General features: G+C 40.2%; 1 protein-coding gene across 2 annotated transcripts in view; it reads left to right on the forward strand.

Moving 5' to 3' along the window:
- The first annotated feature begins 1,109 nt into the window (after window positions 1-1,109).
- Window positions 1,110-19,857, forward strand: part of ETFA (electron transfer flavoprotein subunit alpha) — a 46,678-nt gene continuing 27,930 nt past the window's right edge. Inside the window, exons 1-9 of one of the 2 annotated variants that reach the window (XM_074966053.1) lie at window positions 1,110-1,254; window positions 5,331-5,480; window positions 7,838-7,919; window positions 8,028-8,110; window positions 10,438-10,537; window positions 11,776-11,886; window positions 13,055-13,159; window positions 13,945-14,013; window positions 15,714-15,796. In XM_074966053.1, coding sequence (XP_074822154.1) covers window positions 1,216-1,254; window positions 5,331-5,480; window positions 7,838-7,919; window positions 8,028-8,110; window positions 10,438-10,537; window positions 11,776-11,886; window positions 13,055-13,159; window positions 13,945-14,013; window positions 15,714-15,796 — 822 coding nt within the window. In that variant the 5' untranslated portion in view covers window positions 1,110-1,215. The remainder of the gene's footprint in view (window positions 1,255-5,330; window positions 5,481-7,837; window positions 7,920-8,027; window positions 8,111-10,437; window positions 10,538-11,775; window positions 11,887-13,054; window positions 13,160-13,944; window positions 14,014-15,713; window positions 15,797-19,857) is intronic. The other variant, XM_074966054.1, reaches the window with a different exon arrangement.

The following is a 19,857-nucleotide window of genomic DNA, read 5'->3' on the forward strand; positions in this document are numbered from 1 at the left end:
GATTTTGTTACCATATCATTTTTTTAAATTAAATCTGGTCAAGAGGAGGATCTAATGCTCCCCATTGTTCCTTAGTATTATGTAGATGGTTGTCCATTTGTGCTCCGTGCCATCTGGATCCTGTCATGGTTCTTGTTCAGTTGCTGGACAAATCCATTCTAGTCTTCCCATTCTTGGCTTCTGAGCCCAGTCCATAAAGCATATAGCTTTCTTCTCCAACATTAGCACAAAGGTTCCTTTCCTAAGTGATGCCTGGGAACCATATTTAGACCCTTCAGGATGGAATTGGCATACATGTATATTATATGATACTATTTAAGATGCCAGAAATGTTTGTTAGATCATCTTTGTCTCTGCCTGTAAGTTTCAGGCTAGTTCTGAAACATTTGTATTCGCAGCAGTGGAAATGTGTGTTGCGTGTGGGTTTTTTTTTAAAGAATGTAAAAATAAGAAAAGTTTGTGTGTGTGCACTTAAGATCACAAACAGGAATCTTTATATTTGGCTTATATAATACAAAGAACTAATTTCATGAAGTTTACATCCATGTGGTTAATGGGATCATGCCCCTCCCCCCCCAATTTTAAGTTTAATTTTTTGGACATATGCAAAGCTGGGATCAGTTGGATATTCGTTTTGCTATAACTGCTGGCCTGTATCCAGGAACTAATGGAGAGTTTGAGTTGCTTAATCACCCTAATTGTAGAAGGAGCATGAAGGGTGTTTAGCAGGCAATCTTGTTTGAGAGCCCACTTTCTATGCTCCAGGACGTCCCTGGCAGACAGATTTGAGTGCTGACTGTAGGTAGGCCCAAGCTGTAGGTTTTTGGCTGTGAATCTAACCGTTTCTCAAGCTGGGGTCTCGATTTATGCCCAAGTCTAGTTTGCTAACTTTTCCTCCCCTGAATATGAGCGATGCACCGCACACACTGACCCATGGACTGCAAAGCTGCATCAAGGCGCAGCCACGGCAGGGCCTGGAGTCCGCCTCGAGCTGCATTTCCCCATCCCCACCCTCCCCACGCGCGCCGCCCTGGGAATCCAAAGAGCCCAAGAAACTTCCCGCCGCCTCTGATTGGCTGCGCGCGCAGCCAATGGGGGAAGGCAGGATTCCAAGTCGCGTTGTCCCTCAGCAGCTCTCGCGAGGTCGCCGCCTTGCCCAGCCGGCTCGGGTGGGCGCTGCTGGGGCGGGGTGAGAGGGTCGCGGAGGGAGTCGCCATGTTCCTGGCGGTCGGAGCTCGGCGCCTGAGGCGGGCGGTGAGTGCGGCGCGGCGGTCGGGGCCCACTCTGCAGGGAGCAGCGGCACCCCTTCAGTGCCGGGCGGGGGAGCCGCCCCTCCCCCCTTGGAGCCCTTCCCGGGGCCCAGGCGGCCGGTCCCGCTTCAGCGCCGGCTTCCCCCCACCCTGTCCGTCCTGGGGAGCTGCCTGGCTCGGCCCGGTGGCCCCGCAACTAGGACTGGGCCGAAGGTCACCCAGAGCCAGGGAGACGCCAGCCGCTCACAGGGCTCTACGCCCTTTGCCCGCGGTCCTAGCCACAGCCTGGGGCTGGCGGGCAGCTCAGGAGGGCACCTAGTTCATCCCCTGCAGGGCCAAGTAAACCCAGACCCTCCCTGCCAGGGGGTTGTCCGGCCTGTTCTCAAAACCCTCCAGTGCTGGGGGGGTTGGAAGCCTGTTCTAGTGCTTAACTCTCCTTAGAGTTGGAAAACTTTTCTACTATCTAACCCAAATCTCCCTTGCTGCAAACTAAGGCTGTTACATCTTACCATGCCCTTGGTGGACTTGAAGAACAATTGATTACTGGTAGGTTTTGGGCAAAATTTATGACAGCACAAGTGAGGAAAAGGCAGAGCAAGAGGTTTGTTTGGTCTAATTTATGTTGCATTATGCAAAAGAGTGCCCCTCTCACACTTTGGAAATCCTTGACAAGTTCTTAATCGGTCTATGGAGATGTATTTTTATCTCACTTCAAATAATGGCTCCCATGAAATAAGACATTCATCTAATAGCAAAAGTCTAAAAAGTTGTCCTGGTCTGCATTTACTCCGAGCAGGAATCCAGGACTCTCATTTTCAGTGGTTAAAAACCTTGTGTAGCCCATTGATGAGTGAAAATAAATTTGTTGCAGCTGTAAAAGACTCTTGGTTTTAGTGACTGGATCTTCTAAGAGTTTATAAAATGTCATGTTGATAAAAATAGCAGTGAGTGGGAATATGCCCTCAGTAAAGTAGGTTTGTAAATAAGAGCACAAAACAATGCCAAGGAACCTGGACTTTCAACTTGCTAACTGCAGAGGAAGCTCCAGTAGCCTGTTTATATAGGGATAAGGTATAATCTATTTGTTCTACAGTTCAGTTGAAACTAAACAGACGTAAAAGACCAAATTCACCACTGTTGCAAGTGGATGCGACTCCACTGATTGAAATGAAGTTGTGACCAATTGATTTTAGTGAAGTTTTGTGAGGTCATGTGGATGGTGAGAAGGAATTTGCAAATATTGGTGACTTTCTTTCTGTACTAAAATCCTGGACTCTCCATTGGTAGTAAAACACATTTGCCGCCTTCTTTTTATGTCATCTAGGTCTCAGTGCCTTTAAAAAATCAGGGAAACAACCAATTTGAGGCATTCTAGAATATAATTTTCTACTTAATGCAACTTTTATTAAGCTACTTTTACTAATTAGGATATATTTAAAATGGAGAAACTACTGATAAACCCGGTCATAGTCTTAAATTAGATTAACAGAGGTGTCCGCTGCAAGATAGGGTATCTTGTTGGAAGGGGGGAAAATAATCGAGAGACGTCATACATTTCAGAGGAGCTCTTTTCTGAATGAAGAATCCTGCAAATATCTAAATAAGAAAGTAATGGTAGAAGAAACTTACTAAAATTAGGCAGCCACAGGTCCTATATCCAAAACCAGTTGATTTCTAATGTGTGCTAAGGAAAACTCCACTTACTCCCCTACAAGTAAATAGGGATGATTGGTAAGACATTCTAGGTAAGGCACTTTGGTGGTAGGATGGCTATATGATATTAGTATTTCAATGACTCTGTTAGTTTTTGTCTTAAATTAGTGCTCTAATAACTTTGTAAAACATTGTTCTGTGGGTACTTTATCTCCAGGTTACACGTTAGAGAGTTAAAATAATGATACTTCACATTGTTTGGATAAAGTTATGCCTTACGTATTTCTGAGTTTCTGTTTTTATTGGGGTTTTTAAAGTTTACAAACATGTAAATGCTCAGTATTGGTATTTTTACCCAAATGGGGATGCAAAAAACCTACTAGTTCTCTCTCTCTATGATGGGGTGACATCAGAGAAGAAAAATATTTTGGATGTTAGTTCACTCTTTTTGTGCTGCTTCCAGCTCCTTGTCTTGGCCTTAAAGTTTGGAGGGTAAAAGCTGATGACATTTTTCAAATTTCAATTATGCTTTTTTTATTGCACAAAAGATCTTCTTCTTAGATCTATTTTGGACTCAACATATCTATAAATTCAATACTATTTCCCACCTTTCTATAAAAATATTTGAGATCCTTGGATGAAAGATAGCATAAATGTAATTTGTATTTTTTCTTCATGCCTAATAGACCAGTATTTGATTTTTCTAATAAATAAGAACATAAGAGTGGCCATACTGGGTCAGACCAAAGGTCCATTGAGCCCACAGGGCCGGCTCCAGCTTTTTTGCCGCCCCAAGCGGTGGAAAAAAAAAACCCAAACAAAAAACCCCCGATTGAGCTGCTGCCGAAGTGGAAAGGAGGGAATGAATGAAGGACTTGCCGCCGAATTGCCGCCGAAGACCTGGATGTGCCGTCCCAATAACTGACGGAATGCCGCCCCTTTCTATTGGCTGCCCCAGGCACCTATTTCCTTTGCTGGTGCCTGGAGCCGGCCATGCCATCCCAGTATCCTGTCTACCGACAGTGGCCAATCCCAGGTGCCCTAGAGGGAGTGAATCTAAAGTTCCCTGCTTCTAGGGAGTGTTCTCGGAGCAGGGGTAAGAAGTGGCACTGTGAAGGCAGCTGATACCTCTTCCCTTGTACCCTCCCATACAGTAATGAAGATCTTGGAGGATCCTCTTGGGTGCATTGTCCTTGTGGGGCTATGTGGCACTAGGTGTGCAGGAAATACCTGGTTACTATTTTATGTGGTCTTATGTGTTGATAGTCAGGGAGAGTCTTAAATATATCATGATTTAAATCCTTTGGAAAATAATGCAGGTTTTTTTTTTTAATGCACTTTGTTAGGCAACCAATCCATGTAGTTAATCAAAAAGGCTACCTGCAATAGTGTTCTGTGATTTTGTGTATCATTTGTGAGAGGCCAGTGCTTGGCTAAATTAACCTCTTGTATGAAGAGGCTGTAGTCAAATTAAACTGAAGTATTAGTGAAACATAGTGAAACAAAGTAACAACGTTTAGAATCCTTTGTTTCATTTCAGTTTGATCCTCTTTCTGTTTTTGCAATTTTGTTTTGATTTGTGAAGTACTCCAGAACTAGTTCTAATGAATGACTGGAGGGTATAGTAGGTAGGTTGGTCAAGTGATTATTTCAAGTAGCCATATTGGACTGTGATGGGATATTGTTTGAATAATCAGAAAAGGGTTGAACATTTTAAAATAAAATATATTACTTAGATTCAAGTCTGATACAGTCCAATAGACTTTTTTATTATGGTGTCTTTAGACTGTGAACCTGCCTAAGATTCTAATTAGTTTGTTTTCACAATTCCCAACAATTAATAAAGGCAAAGTAAGAATACAGTATTTTTAAAAAATAAAATAAGCACAGGTTCTTTCGCTAGGATTTTAGTCAAAGCTTTGTTTGAAAAAAATATTTATTGTTTCAAGCAAATAATTATCTACTTGCCTTATAGCAGTGTGTCCTCTGATTCCCTCCCATTGTGTCCTGCTTTTTTCCCTTGTGGATTTCATCCTACAACCATCCAAATTCTTAAATTAATTCCATGTGCTGAACAAACCATTTAAGGCATTTAACCAGGCTGATCAATTGACCTAAAAAATCTAGTTTATGAAATTATCACTAGTCCTGACCAGTATCTTCCTGTCCTCTCAAAATGGCTATGCAGTATGTAGCCTGAAGTTCAGAAGATTGTCACTTGCTTAGTGCTTGGTACCTTCAAACTACTTTATTAAAAAATATCTGTTAGTTCAGTTGGTCTGTTCAGCGTTACTGGTTAATGTAGTTTTGTACAAGTGAAATGCTCTCTATAAGCCATTGGGTGGTCTTTGTAAAATACTATAAAATATTGTTTGTTCCTTCCACATTTAATGTTAACCCTGTGTTTTTTCTCTCTCCTTTTTTAAGCCCTCATTGCTCCAGCGATTTCAGAGTACATTGGTAATCACTGAACACACAAATGAGTCTCTTACACCCATTACGCTAAATGCTATCACTGCCGCAAAGCGGCTGGGAGGTGAAGTATCTTGTTTAGTAGCTGGTACCAACTGTGACAAGGTAAGAAACCTGATTATTTTTCTTTCTAGATGTGTTTAAACAAAGTAATGACTACCATTAAGTAAACCAGACAAGACTTGGGTCAGTTTCAAGAATGATGTCCAAGTAGGAGGAGCTATGCCAATGGTCACTAGTCCCAAGGAAATGTCCTGCATTTAAACTGTTGCTCTTCTAAACTGAAAATATGCATATAGGGTATGTTTTTTCTTTTTTTAAATAAGAGACCATGCTAAAAGGGACTCTCAACTTAAATTCGGTGTGTTTTTTTTTAAATGAAGTTTTTGTAAATCCCAAGGCCAATAGAAATGTTAAAATTCCAGTTTAAATAGCTATTTTAAAACAAATATTCTCCTGTAAAGCTTGAAATCCAGGTATTACAGCACTAAGAATCTGAAAGCAAAACTTGTTTAACTGACTTTTATTGTCCATTCTGTGAAAACGTCAAAAAAGTAAACGGAGCATACAGAATGATAAATAGAACTTTTAAAAATCTCACTGTTAATTAACAAAGGTGTTACTAATGTAAGGATGTGTTTACAATGTATGATTAAGATGTTAGTGTTTCCTGACTTTGAAAGCATGCTACACATTAGAGAACTAATGCCTTGTGTGCTTGCCAGTACTGTTGCTTGAATCATCTCCAGAGTCTATAGTATACCAGTTTTGTTACATTGTCACTAAGGATTTTGAGAATAGCCTTTTAGCACTGACACCTACATGTCAATACACTTTAACTTCATAAGGACTCTGGAAGTGATGATGATCATGTTTGATAATTTGTAAAATTAAACTGAGTTAGTGCTGAAATGTTTCTCTTGTAGTGATACGTTTTATCTTAGGCAGAGAACCATACACATGGCAAGTGACATTAAAGTTGTGGCATCCTCTCCAATTGCAAATCTCAGGAGAAGGGATTATAACTAGACTGTAAAGACTGGTTTTAAATTTAAAACCTGACATCCTAGGTCTGAGACCAAGAGCAAACATTTACTGAGTTTGAGAATAATCTGTTTGGTTCACGTTTTGTAACGCCTCCATTTGCACCCCTTTTATTTTGGAGACTTTTTGCACTCATAACTAAAATGTGATGGGTGAAACTTGTTCTCTTTCAATACTCTGTGTGTTGTGTGTGGTGGTGACCCAAGTTATTTTAGAAAATGATACTGCATATAAGGTGAACTTTCTTTTTAAAATTGTAAGAATGTGTACAGATGGGACAAAAAAGTTATAATACATAAATAACTGTTATGTAGTGGCCACTTTGGTTTTCTCTCTTACAACCCTAGTTTTGGGGGGTAAAACTGGTCTTCAGGAAAGCAAGGAAGTAGTGTTGTTTGGGGCAATGCAAGTGTCTTAACACAGTTCTATCAGTCTACCTCAGTTGATTTGCAACAACCCTCTTGTAGCTTAAAATTTGCTTTTGTGTCTATAATATAGCAAAAACATAACTGCAGATCTGAAGCCTACAGCAATTCAACAGCTAATGATGTCAGACTTCAGTACAAACGATTTCTGCTGTAATTAACAAGAGGACTACATAACCGCTTGTTTTTCTTAGCACTTGTAACATAGAGCCTGTATCATTGAAATAAATGGCAAAACTCATTGGTTTCAGAGGAAGTAAGATTAAGCTCTTGAATAATTAGATTAAATCAGTTGAAGCAATAAGCTGACTGTTTTTAAGAGTAATTGTTGATCAGTTTTATTATAAATCTTGCAGGGGTTCTCCTCCGCCTTTTTTAACTCTGATCCTACCTTAGAATTGTTTTTGAACTTGGAGGCCCCTCCATGACCAGATAGCAGTGCCTTTCATTCAAATTTGCCCTGCCCACTGCTTCATCACAACAAGGAGTGACTGGGCCAAATTTGAGTGTATGGCATTGTTGGCATTTCAATTTTACTATAATTACTGAAATATTTGAAGGCTCGCTGTCCCACCCCTGTTGAGAAATGTAGTTCCAATGTAATAACATAAGGTTATTGCACACTACTACATGAGGCCAACATGTCTTATGATGGTTTCTTTTGCAGTTTTTGTCTTATTTAAAAAATATGTGTGGTGTTTTTTTTTTTTTTTTTGGAGAGGCAGCATAACCTAATGTATAGGCACTGGACTGGGAGTCAGAGACCTGTGTTCTGTTCCAGTGAATTCTGTCACTGACCAGCTGTGTGACCTCGGGCAAATCTAGGCTTCTGTTTAACTCCTGTCTTTGTCTTTTCTATTTAAATTGTGAGTTCTTTGGGGAAGGTACTCTCTTACTATTTGTTTGCACAGTGCCTAGCACCCTGGGGTCCCAAGCTCATTTGGGCCTCTAGGTGTTGGTGTACTACTACTACTAATATTTTTGTAATCATAGGTAGCAGAAGAGCTCAGCAAAGTACAGGGCATTGCAAGAGTTCTAGTGGCTCAGCATGATGTATACAAAGGATTTCTACCAGGTGAGCATTATTTGTATACAGCTGTTGGCCAAAAATAGTCTGGTGTCATTCTTAGCAATGAAAACATAAATGAGACTGTTGTAAATTGTGACATATATTTTTCCTCAGAGGAGCTGACTCCATTGATTTTGGCAACTCAAAAACAGTTTAATTACACACACATCTGTGCTGGAGCATCTGCCTTTGGGAAGGTGAGCAGATAAGAGAAACACAAATCTGTAGCATGTAAGAGGCTAAGAGCCCATTACACGTAAGTTTGAGTCGGAAATCGGTGAAAGACTTTTCATATATTCTGTAACCATGCTGGACTTTTCTGAAATGTTACAACAGTGTAAAAAAGCAATTTAAAGCAAGTGTTCAATTTTAATTTATTAGTCGTAGTATAAATTTTGCTTTCTATGTGGATGTTTAATAAAACAAATAGGAACTAGAGATCTGAAACCATTATGCCTTCTGAAAAGAGAGAATAGTATAAAAAGCTAGCTGTGGTAGCTCTTACTTTAAAGTAAAAATTAGCTTCTTTCTATTCAGTTGTGTGGTTTGCATTGATGAAGGAAAGCATGCATGGCTTTTAGCACTAAACTGTTTTGGTTTTTTTTACACATGTCTATGGAGTAATGCAGACTAGAGTGTAAAATTTTTTTAAATTGTGCATGAAAACCACTAACTCCGTTTTTTTTAAATATATTGTGACAGGGTCAGGCCAGATGGCTACAGGAGAGTGAAGGCAGATATATTAGCCCCAGGTTAAGCAGGTCCCTTTTCCTTGGGTAAGGTAACAGGGAAGGTTCTAGAACAATCAGGAACTTTCTGGAAACAAGGCAGACAGGCTGATTAGAACACCTGCAGTCAATCAAGAAGCTGCCAGCATCAATTAAGACAGGCAGGCTAATCAGGGCACCTGGGTTTAAAAAGGAGCTCACTTCAGTTTGTGGTGTGTGTGCGAGGAGTAAGAAGCGCAAGAGGCTGAGAGTGAGAAGGTGTACTGCTGGAAGACTGAGAAGTACAAGCATTATCAGACACCAGGAGGAAGGTCCTGTGGTGAGAATAAAAAAGGTGTTGGGAGGAGGCCATGGGGAAGTAGCCCAGGGAGTTGTAGCTGTCACGCAGCTGTTACAGGAGCCACTGTAGACAGCTGCAACCCACAGGGCCCTGGGCTGGAACCCAGAGTAGAGGGCTGGCCTGGGTTCCCCCCATCTCTCCATTTTCCCCCAACTGCCTACTTGATACCGGAGGAGTTGAACTGGACTGTGGGTTTCACCAGAGGGGAAGGTCTCTGGCCTGTTCCCCGATCCACTAGGTGGATCAGCAGAGACTGCTGGGATTGTTCTTCTTCCTTTCCCCATGCTGGCCAATGATGAGGCTAACTGAATGAATGGCAGATTTGAGCCACGAAAATGACCAAACGGAGGGCTGCTGTAAACCTCTGAGGTGAGCAAATCCGCCAATAAGCGCAGGACCCACCGAGGCAGAGGAGGAACTTTGTCACAATATATATACTTTTTGTCTTTCACATACTCATTCCATGAGTAATTTGATCTGGCTGCCCTTAGATGAGCTTTCACTTACAATCAGTATCGGTCTTTATACGTGATTTAGTTTCATTCATAGAGATCTTTAGATGCTTTTTGTCCCAATGCAAATTTTCTTGGCAGCTCTGACTTGATATTTAGCTGGCTAAAAATGGTAGCTTAAGCTTTCTTGTTCTAAGATCTTTGTATGAAGAGCCTATTCTCCTAAGGTCTAACTCTGACCTCTTTGTTCACATTGAGTAGTAAATTTCAGTGTACCTATTCCTGTAATAAGGTACTACTTAACATGACTAAAGGTACCAGAAACGTGTCTGTATTTTGTGCATGTTGTACCAAGTCAGGAGGAAGAACTTAACTCTTGTACTCCTTATTACATATAAGATTTGTGCTGCTTCTATATTTAAAAACATCAGGGAGGATGCTAAGTACACATTTTGTAGTCAGCTATATACTAAAAAAGAGTCTTTGTTAAATTTTGTAATTTTAAGATCTTGTCAGTTGGTGGTTTTTTTTTTTTTGTCTGCTCAAATACAGATTTGTTCCTCAGTCTTGCTATTTGGGAACTAACTTCGAAATACATTTAAAAAAAAAAAAGTACTCGTCAAAGTCCAGCAATCCATAACTGTCAATTTTGTGAGCAAATGGCATCTATATTCAGTTTTAAACTATTAAAGCAAATAAGCATCATAATTCAACATATTGAATTAAGGGTTTACTTACTGTAAGTCTCATAAAATTTCTAATGTTGTTACAATAATGGCCTTTCATTTGACTGCAAAGGCTACATGAGTAGCCATACTAGAGGACTATGGTTGTGTGTGTCTCCTCACACAGACAGCATTATATAAAAGTTAAAATTAGGGCACTGAATGTATCTTAATTATAGTTCATAGGCCAACCAGATTTATTTTAACTTCCCTTACATATTTAGGGTACAACCTGTCAGCATTTAGAACATTTTGCTAACTTCTCATTTAACTTTTTAGAATCTTCTTCCCAGAGTGGCAGCTAAACTTGATGTTGCCCCTGTTTCTGACATCATTGAAATTAAATCACCTGACACTTTTGTGAGAACTATTTATGCAGGTGAGCAGTACAAGACTGTGTGTATGCTGTACAATAACGACCTGATCCTGCTTATCTGTGTTATCAAAACTCCCATTAGTACAACTTGGGATGTGTAAGGAATTTCAGGATAGTGTCCTAAATCACTATGGTAACCAGAATGAAACTAGAAAACAGAAGTGATTTTTGTGAAAACACATGGAATGTCACTTGGTACTATAGGATTGCAGCTCAGAAAGCAGAACTAGCATTTTAATTACCAGTCTCTGGTGATGTTTTTCATACATATTGTATTTCTCTGTTAATGTATTTCTGAACAGATTTTGCAAAATATAAGACATTCAGATAACGGTCTGACTTTATTTAATATGGCTAGCATTAGTTCTGATTTCAGATATCCGTAAGGTTATTTTTCTTAGTTATGTAGACATTGATCTGATTATTTGTAATATTTAATTGACTTTCTTTAGTAATTATTTGCAATCTTTGCTTCAATCATAGTTCTCTAATGCCTGTCTGATCCTGTTTTAATTTTTTTAAATTGAGACATGAGCTCATTAGCCTGTTTGTTAAATTTTATTGTGAAAGGATTTTCTTTCCTTAGCCTACATGGTATCTTGTGATAATTGTGATATTGCATTTGAGACATGACATAGATGAATTGCAGTGCATTTTAAAGTTGCTTCCTTGTAATTCACAGGTTTAAGATTTTTTTTTTTAAATGGGTAGCTGATATTCTAGCTTTTCTTTCCTCTTCACTGTTCCCAACACCTCCAACTGAGAAAGATTAAGTCACTTAAGATATCCAAAACCAAATGTTTAGTGTAGTGGGATTGATTTTTTTTCTCTCTTGATTAAGTCATGTGACAGTTTAAAAGGCCTGTTCATGAAATGGAGGCTTTTCATATTCTGTTATGAAGTTACAATCCTGATCTTTGAAATGTTAAAAAATACCTAAAAGTGGAGAGCTCATTTGAATGCAGTCATGGTGCTCTGATCAGAAAGGGGAAAGGCACCCTCTGCATACTGGCATGTTTCTTAACTCTTGTGTGATAGGAAGGAAAAGTTAAATATTTGTAAAATGCAGTTTTAAGCCTCCTGATTTTCTAATTTTGGTGACCTAAAACTGCAATTTTAGGGGGAGAATCTTTGTGTGTGTTTTTTTTTTTACACTGCATTTTCTGCTAGAAGCGCTAGTATTTCTTGTGATTCACTGATACTCTGTGCTCTGTTTTTTTGCAAAATGCTATCTTTCCTAGGAAATGCTCTGTGTACTGTGAAGTGTGATGAAAAAGTAAAAGTGTTTTCTGTACGGGGAACCTCTTTTGAAGCTGCACCAGTGAGTGGTGGTAGTGCTAGTGTAGAAAAAGGTGGGTGCTTACTTTGATATATTTTCATCTTTTGGTTTTAGTTTTGTGCAAAGCATAACTTGAGTTTATCACGTTTCTTATCGAAGTAAACTAATTATCATAATCTTTGTATTGTGCTTAAGAGCTCATACTTTTTAGTTTTGCCAGAAAAGGAAAGAACATATTGTCTGTCCACCTGCCTTTTCTCCTCTTCTGATCACACCTGTCTTAATACCAAGTAACTATTTCACTCACTATGCCTGCTTTTTGGCCTTGTGCTGCAGCAATCTTACAAGTTGTCTATATTTAAAGTTGAACCAGTTTAAGTTTAAATTGCTTTAAAAACGAACCTGGTTAAATTGGTGCAAAACAGTGTGAACAGCCACAATTTGATTTAATCCAGTTCTATATCAGTTTAGCTTAAGTTGATTTCTTATCATGTAAAAATAAATTGATAAACAGATTTAAATCAGATCGAATATCCCAGATGTGTTTTGCACCAGTTTTAAATAAACTAGTTCAAAATAACACTTTCAATGAAACCAGTACAACTTTGAATACAGACAAGGCCCTAGTCACAAGTGTCCTTTCTTGGTCTGGGGCCATTCAGTACTGTTCCATACATCTGCCAGAGGGAGTCAGTAGCGCCATGATAAGTATTGTTTTTTCTCCTAATGATGATGATCAGGGATGTTGAGCTACTGCTTCTGAATCCTTCTCCAGCATTGACCTTGTCAACTCAACTCTGATCAATGAATATTACCATGTTACACAGTCATGACATCGCTTAGCCAGCTTGACTCTCTCTTTTAATAATAGTTGAGCTGCTTCTGCTGGGGAGATACACTATGTGTGTGTATTACAAACCTTCATTTTAGTCCAGTTTAATATGCAAAGTGAAAATAGTTTTCAGTAAACTTTGCATGTAGTACTACAAATAAATTTTAAATGATGATATAAGTATGAATATGGAGGTAAGCTATCTTAGTGGCTAATAAATGGACTTGTAGTTCAAAGACACTAGAGCAATTATGAAAAGAATTATTATGGAGGCATATGAATAGAATCAGTGCTGGAATGGATTCCTGTTCACTTGGTTTCTTATGTAGTACTTTAGCTTAAAGCAGAAAAAATACTGCAGTTTTAAAAAATTAAGAAACATATACTTTTTAAAATATTGTGACATAAGCAGTAACGGCTCCATCACCAGTTGGTCAGTCTGAATGGATTGAGCAGAAGCTAACAAAAAGTGATCGGCCAGAGCTCACGAGTGCAAAGGTGGTCGTATCAGGTGGTAAGTAGATAATATTTAACTAGTGCTGAGTTTCAGTTAAACTAATAGCTGTAGCAGAACTCCATCTTTGACCTGTTTCACTGTGTCTAGATATTATTTTATTTACGGCATGTGGCTCTCTTTGGGAAGAGGACAGATGCTCTATATCATGTAAACAGCAAACTATGAAAGCTTGTAACAAATGCTGACAAATATTTTAAGGTTGTCATCACATTTAGCAATTTTGCAAATTTAAAGAGATGCATGCAAATATTTTTAGATCAAAATGTGACCTACATTAAAATTAGTACAACCAGTGTACAATAGCTCAAGAATTATCTGTTAGTTTAAAAATTCATTGCACTACCCCGAACAAGAAAATAAAAAGCTACATGATGTATTTTTATTTATTTTTTTGCTCTGCAATAGGAGAGCTATATAACTAAAGCCAGCAGAGGGAGCACAAATTGATGACAAATCCTGTTCCCAGACTTTAGAGAGAATTGATGATGCTGTTGACAAATAAGGAGGCAAACAAGCCAGGGCAATGTTGATGCATGGATAAGAAATAACTACATATTAATCAAATGGAACAGAGCAAAATCTGTATGAATTTAAATTTTTATTTTCAAGATGCATAGGGGTGCTAAAAACTGAGTAAAATGTCAAAAGTACCCTTTGCAAAAAGTACTTGAGTGCCTCTGTGAATACGAGTATCAGTAGTGTGTGTCATGTATGCATATGTTCTCTATTACAGGGTATTTGAACAGAATATTGAATGTCTCCTTCTTTTTTTTACCTTTAAGGGCGAGGTTTGAAGAGTGGTGACAACTTCAAACTGTTATATGACCTTGCAGATCAGTTGCATGCTGCAGGTAAAAATTTTTTTTCTTGTTCTGATTGTGGGTGTTTGAAACAGACACAAAAGAACAAGGCTTGATAGCATTAGTGTTTTTTGATTGTCTTTAAATATCCCATCCAACTACTGATGTAAAATTGTTTTTTGTCTAGCCATGATGGTCGTCTTTGCCATTGATGGCATCTTAACACTGTAAAAAGGAAACACTCTTTTCTTCAGGCTGTATGAGTTTTGGTGGAATATCCGAATAGTACCTTGTAAGCAGAAAAACTCAACAAGGAGAAATTTTTCATATGTATTTTTAAATGGGAATATCACTTAAAGTTTTGGATTCAAAATTCCTTTGCTTTTTACAGCATAGGTATTCAAATGCAGACAGTCAATTAAAATGGAATACATTAAAGTATAATTATGAATGTCTTTGCTAAATGTAAATTTGTGACTGTTCATGGTTTTAAAAAAAATCAAAGATTAATATTGGACATTGTAACATTTTAGTATTTTGTTTGGGTAGATGAGGTGGCCTGTCACTAAAAGGGGTACCCTTTAACTTAATCTCGTCCATTAAAAAAGTGAGTTAAAAATAGTTTTAGGTATTGCATCTGCACCAGAGCTCCCCTGACAGTTTTTGTGGTTTTTACGGTCAGCTTTTCTATTTTATTTTATTTTTTTAAAGTCTTTCCCCTCCATTAATCTATGATACAAACAGGAAAAACTGACTGCATAATGTGGTGGCAAAATATACGAAGTAAAACAGTATTTTTTCTTTATTCAGTGATAGTAATTTTTAGATTTTAAATGTAACAATAATAAGCAGATATTTTCAAACATGGTTTTGTTCTAAATTGACCTGTTAATTGACTTTCAGGCAATGTTTAGACTTGGGTTGACCAAACTTACTGACTCTCCAAGCCACATACGATAATCTTCAGAAGTTCAAGAGCTGCAGGGCATGCCTTCCAGGGCTTGAGGCTTCAGCCCTGCGGGGCATGCCTGCTGGGGCTCGGGGCTTCGCCCCTGCGGGGCACGCCTGCCAGTGCTTCGGCTCCAGTCCTGCTGAAGCCCCAAGTCCCAGCAGGCATTCCTCAAGTCCCAGCATCCCCCACGAGGGGTTAAAGCCCTGAGAACTCCCTCCCCACAGGGCAGAAGCCCCTATACCCACCACAAGGCAGAAGCTCCCTCCCGCCATCTGGTAGGCGGAGAATGAGAGGAGGCCAGGGAGGGCTCTGAGAGCCGCACTTTAACTGTAAAAGCTGCATGCGGCTTATGAGCCATGGTTTGGCCACGCCTGGTTTAGATACTTTAGTTTACAAATAAAAGAAAAAAATCAAATTTAAGCAAAACATTTATGATAACTGACCTCTTATCTCTGTGGGAGCATGATATGATACGAACATATCATACAAGGTAGGTGAAGAGTAAGGGAAAGCACTTGTGTGCAAATATTTTTTTTGATAAAGTGAAGGGTGGAAATCTGCCAGATTTAAATATACAACTCTTTGGTGGGAGGAGTAGGGATTTCCTGTTTCTTATGAATGAATTAGCACTTAACTGGAAATTTCAATCAGTGGCACAGAGGGAATACTATAAGAATATAATCATAGGAGGGAAATTTTTCAAATACATGCCATTGCATGGGACTCTTTGCTAATACACAGACTAAATTTGGCTTACTAATATTTTAAGAGAAAACACTGAAAATATTTTTTCAACCAGTTGGTGCTTCCCGTGCAGCAGTTGATGCTGGCTTTGTTCCCAACGACATGCAGGTTGGACAGACAGGCAAAATAGTAGCACCAGTAAGTATGGAAATACCTATCTTTTTCATAAGAGAACTGTATGTATTCCTTGTCATTAATAAAAATATAATCATGTATTTCTAATGTAATGCATATAATGAGTCAACATTTAATATTGAATCTAGCAGCAGCATCCAAGTACCTCCTATAAAAAAGGCACCTTGCATTTTTAAGGTCACAACAGCAGAACTCCTGGTGTAACTTTTTTCCACTTACTGTTCACCTGAAATGTTCTGCAGGTTACCTCAGGTGTCTGTGTGAACACTTTGCATCTTTCAAGGAGAAGTCATTGACCTACTGAATGCCATCATTGCTGGCATTGGCTGCTTCTTCTGTGGACGATCTAACTTCGTTAACTAGTAATTTTGTAGCTAGGCACTTTAGTGTGCATATGAGGAACAGCTCTGTAATGACGTGGTGTTCTAAACTCTTAGGTAACTCTTACTGAATTGTTGCATTGTGTGCTAAGCAAAGCTTGTGCAACAGATGAAAATGCCAGAACATCAAGCATCACAGAGCCTGTTGGATTACAAGTTTATGGGAGATAAATAAGGAATGTTGACTGTATTGCAAAGTGCTATTTCAGGGACATCTCAGCTGTGAAATGGTTTATAAATGTCAAGGATTATGGAAGCATTAGAGTGCATTCTAGAGACAAGGGCTCTAGTTTGTGTTTTTTCAGCTTTTTTGATCTTCAGCCCTAGAGGCAGTTATGAAAAGTTGGAATAGAAAAGACTAATTTTTGGAGGGAGAAGGCTCATTCCAGATGACTGGTCACATCACCAACTTGTAAAAGGTATAATAAACTCATATAGTCTTGGTGACCATAGTTAAATTATCAAAATAATCTGGAGTGAATAGACGAGGCTTACTATTTTATCAATAAATAAATCTTAATTGACGCAACCATGTGGATGTAAATGAGACAGTTAAGAAACTTTTTATCAGCGTTTTGCTATATTTACTCTCATTTCTTTAAATGCTTTTAAAAATAAGCAGTTGTATAGAGCAATTAAAACTTACAAACTTTTTTTAATTGAAAGAATTGTTCCAAGTTAGCTGTAGTCCCAAATCAAAGGTCAAAAATGCAATAAACTGTAATTTACAGATACATTTTAAAAATAGTTGTTGTAAACTGGAATTTAACCAAACTGAACTGATAGTAAAAAGGTTAGTTACTAATTTGAAGAAAGAATTTTGTACCATAATGCTTGCATACCGTAGGCCATGTCTACACTACGAAAGTACTCTGATTTTACAGAAGTCGATTTTTGGGAACAGATTGTATAAAGTAGAGTGCATGTGTCCACACTAAGCACATTAATTGGGCGGTGTGCGTCCACAGTACCATGTCAAGGGTCGACATTCCGAGTGGTGCACTGTGGGTAGCTATCCCGCAGTCCCTGCTGCCCATTGGAATTCTGGTCTGAGCTCCCAATGCCTGATGGGGCCAAAAATTTGTCATGGGTGGTTATGAGTAAATGTCATCAGTCAACCCTCCCTCCCTCTGTGAAAGCAACAGCAGAAAATCATTTCGCGCCCTTTTTCCTGGATTGCCCGAGCAGGTGCAATAGCATGGCAAGCGTGGAGCCTGTTCAGCTCACTGCAGCAGTTATGACCATTGTAAACACCTCTCGCGTTATTGTGTAGTTTATGCAGAACCAGCACCTGAAAAACCAGGCGAGGAGGCGATGGCACCATGGTGATGAGGACATGAACACAGATTTCTCTAAAACCATGGTCTCCGGCAATTTGGAGATCATGGTGTTACTGGGGCAGGCTCATGCTGTGGAACGCCGATTCCGGGCCCGGGAAACAAGCACAGAGTGGTGGGACTGCATAGTGTTGCAGGTTTGGGATGATTCCCAGTGGCTCTAAAACTTTCGCATGCATAAGGGCACTTTCATGGAACTTTGTGACTTGCTTTCCCCTGCCCTGAAGTGCAAGAATACCAAGATGAGAGCAGCCCTCACAGTTCACAAGCAAGTGGCAATAGCCCTGTGGAAGCTTGCAGTGCCAGACAGCTACTGGTCAGTTGGTAATCAATTAGGAGTGGGCAAATCTACTGTGGGGTTGCTGTGATCCAAGTAGCCAATGCAATCATTGAGCTGCTGCTATCAAAGGTAGTGACTCTGGGAAATGTGCAGGTCATACTAGATGGCTTTGCTGCAATGGGATTCCCTAACTGTGGTGGGGCTATAGACAGAACGCATATCCCTATCTTGGGACCGGACCACCAGGGCAGCCAGTACATAAACTGCAAGGGGTACTTTTCAATGGTGCTGCAAGCACTGGTGGATCACAAGAGACGTTTCATCAATGTGGGATGGCCAGGAAAGGTTCATGACACTCACATCTTCAGGAACTCTGGTCTGTTTAAACAGCTGCAGGAAGGGATTTACTTCCCAGACCAGAAAATAACTGTTGGGGATGTTGAAATGCCTATAGTTATCCTGGGGACCCAGCCTACCCCTTAATGCCCTGGCTCATGAAGCCATACACTGGCACCCTGGACAGTAGTAAGGAGCTGTTCAGCTATAGGCTGAGCAAGTGCAGAATGGTGGTAGAGTGTGCATTTGGATGTTTAAAGGGTCGCTGGTGCAGTTTACTGACTCGCTCAGACCTCAGTGAAACCAATATTCCTATTGTTATTGCTGCTTGCTGTGTGCTCCACAATCTCTGAGAGTAAGGGGGAGATGTTTATGGCGGGGTGGGAGGTTGAGGCAAATCGCCTGGCTGCTGAATATGTGCTGCCAGACACCAGGGTAGTTAGAAGAGCACAGCAGGAAGCGCTGCGCATCAGAGAAGCTTTGAAAATCAGTTTCTTGACTGGCCAGGATACTGCGTGATGCTTCTGTTTGTTTCTCCTTGATGAAAACCCGCCCCATTGGTTGCCTCTAAATTCCCTGTAAGCCACCCGCCCTCCCTCCTTCGATCACAGCTTGCTTGCAAAAGAAATAGTCACTATCGTTTAAAAATCATGTGTTCTTTATTAATTGATTATAAAAATAGGGAGATAACTCACAAGGTAGCCCAGGTGGGGTGTGGGAGGAGGGTAGGAGGGAAGGAAAAGGCCACTTTAAAACTTCTTGAATGACAGCCTTGTGTTGCATGGGCTGTCCAATGGGGTGGAGTGGTTGGGTGCCTCCCCCGCCGCGTTCTTGGGCGTCTGGGTGAGGAGGCTATGGAACTTGGGGAGGAGGGAGGGCAGGTGAACAGGGGCTGCAGCAGCAGTCTGTGATCCTGCTGCCGTTCATGAACCTCCACCAGATGCCGGAGCATGTCCATTTGATCCCACAGCAGCCTCAGCGTTGCCTCATGCCTCCTCTGATCTTCCTGCTGCCACCTCTCGTCATGTCCATCGGCCACTTTCCTCTACTCTGATATTGTGTCGCTCTGCACATTCTGCTAAGCTGTCAGTGCCGGACGACTGCATGAGCTCAGAGAATATTTCATCGCACGTGTGTTTTTTTTCGCCACCTTATCTGAGATAGCCTTTGGGATGGAGGAGGGAGGCTTGAAACATTTGCAGCTGCTGGAGGAAAAAAAGGGAGTGAAGTATTTAAAAAGATACATTTCACAGAACAATGGCTATACTCTTTCACGATGAACAGCACTATTCACATTACATAGCACATGTGATTTTGGTACAAGGTCGCATTTTGCATCTTCTATTGAGTGCCTGCGGCTTTGGTATTAGAGATCACACACGCAGTGCCGGGCAACAGAATTTGGCTTGCAGGCAGCCATGGTAAGCCGTAGTCTTCCGGCTTCTGCAGCCTTCAGAACAGCAGCGCCCTCCTCTCCCATACCAAGCAAAGCACATTGAGTTGGCCATTTAGTCCTGCAGTTTTCCTGTTAACATGCAGCAGTAGAAACCAAACCAACCCCCCTCTTCCCACATCCAATTCTCTGGGATGATTGCTTTACTCCTCACCCCACTGTGTGGCTGGTATCAGGGAAGATCCCTGCTAGCCAAACGTGAACAGCTCAGCACCAAGGCTCCTCTTTTCCCCCCTCTCCCCCACCACGTGGCTAACTGCGGGGAGGATTTATTTTCC

The sequence above is a fragment of the Natator depressus genome, chromosome 10 (genome assembly GCF_965152275.1).
Source record: "Natator depressus isolate rNatDep1 chromosome 10, rNatDep2.hap1, whole genome shotgun sequence".
NCBI lineage: Eukaryota > Metazoa > Chordata > Testudines > Cheloniidae > Natator > Natator depressus.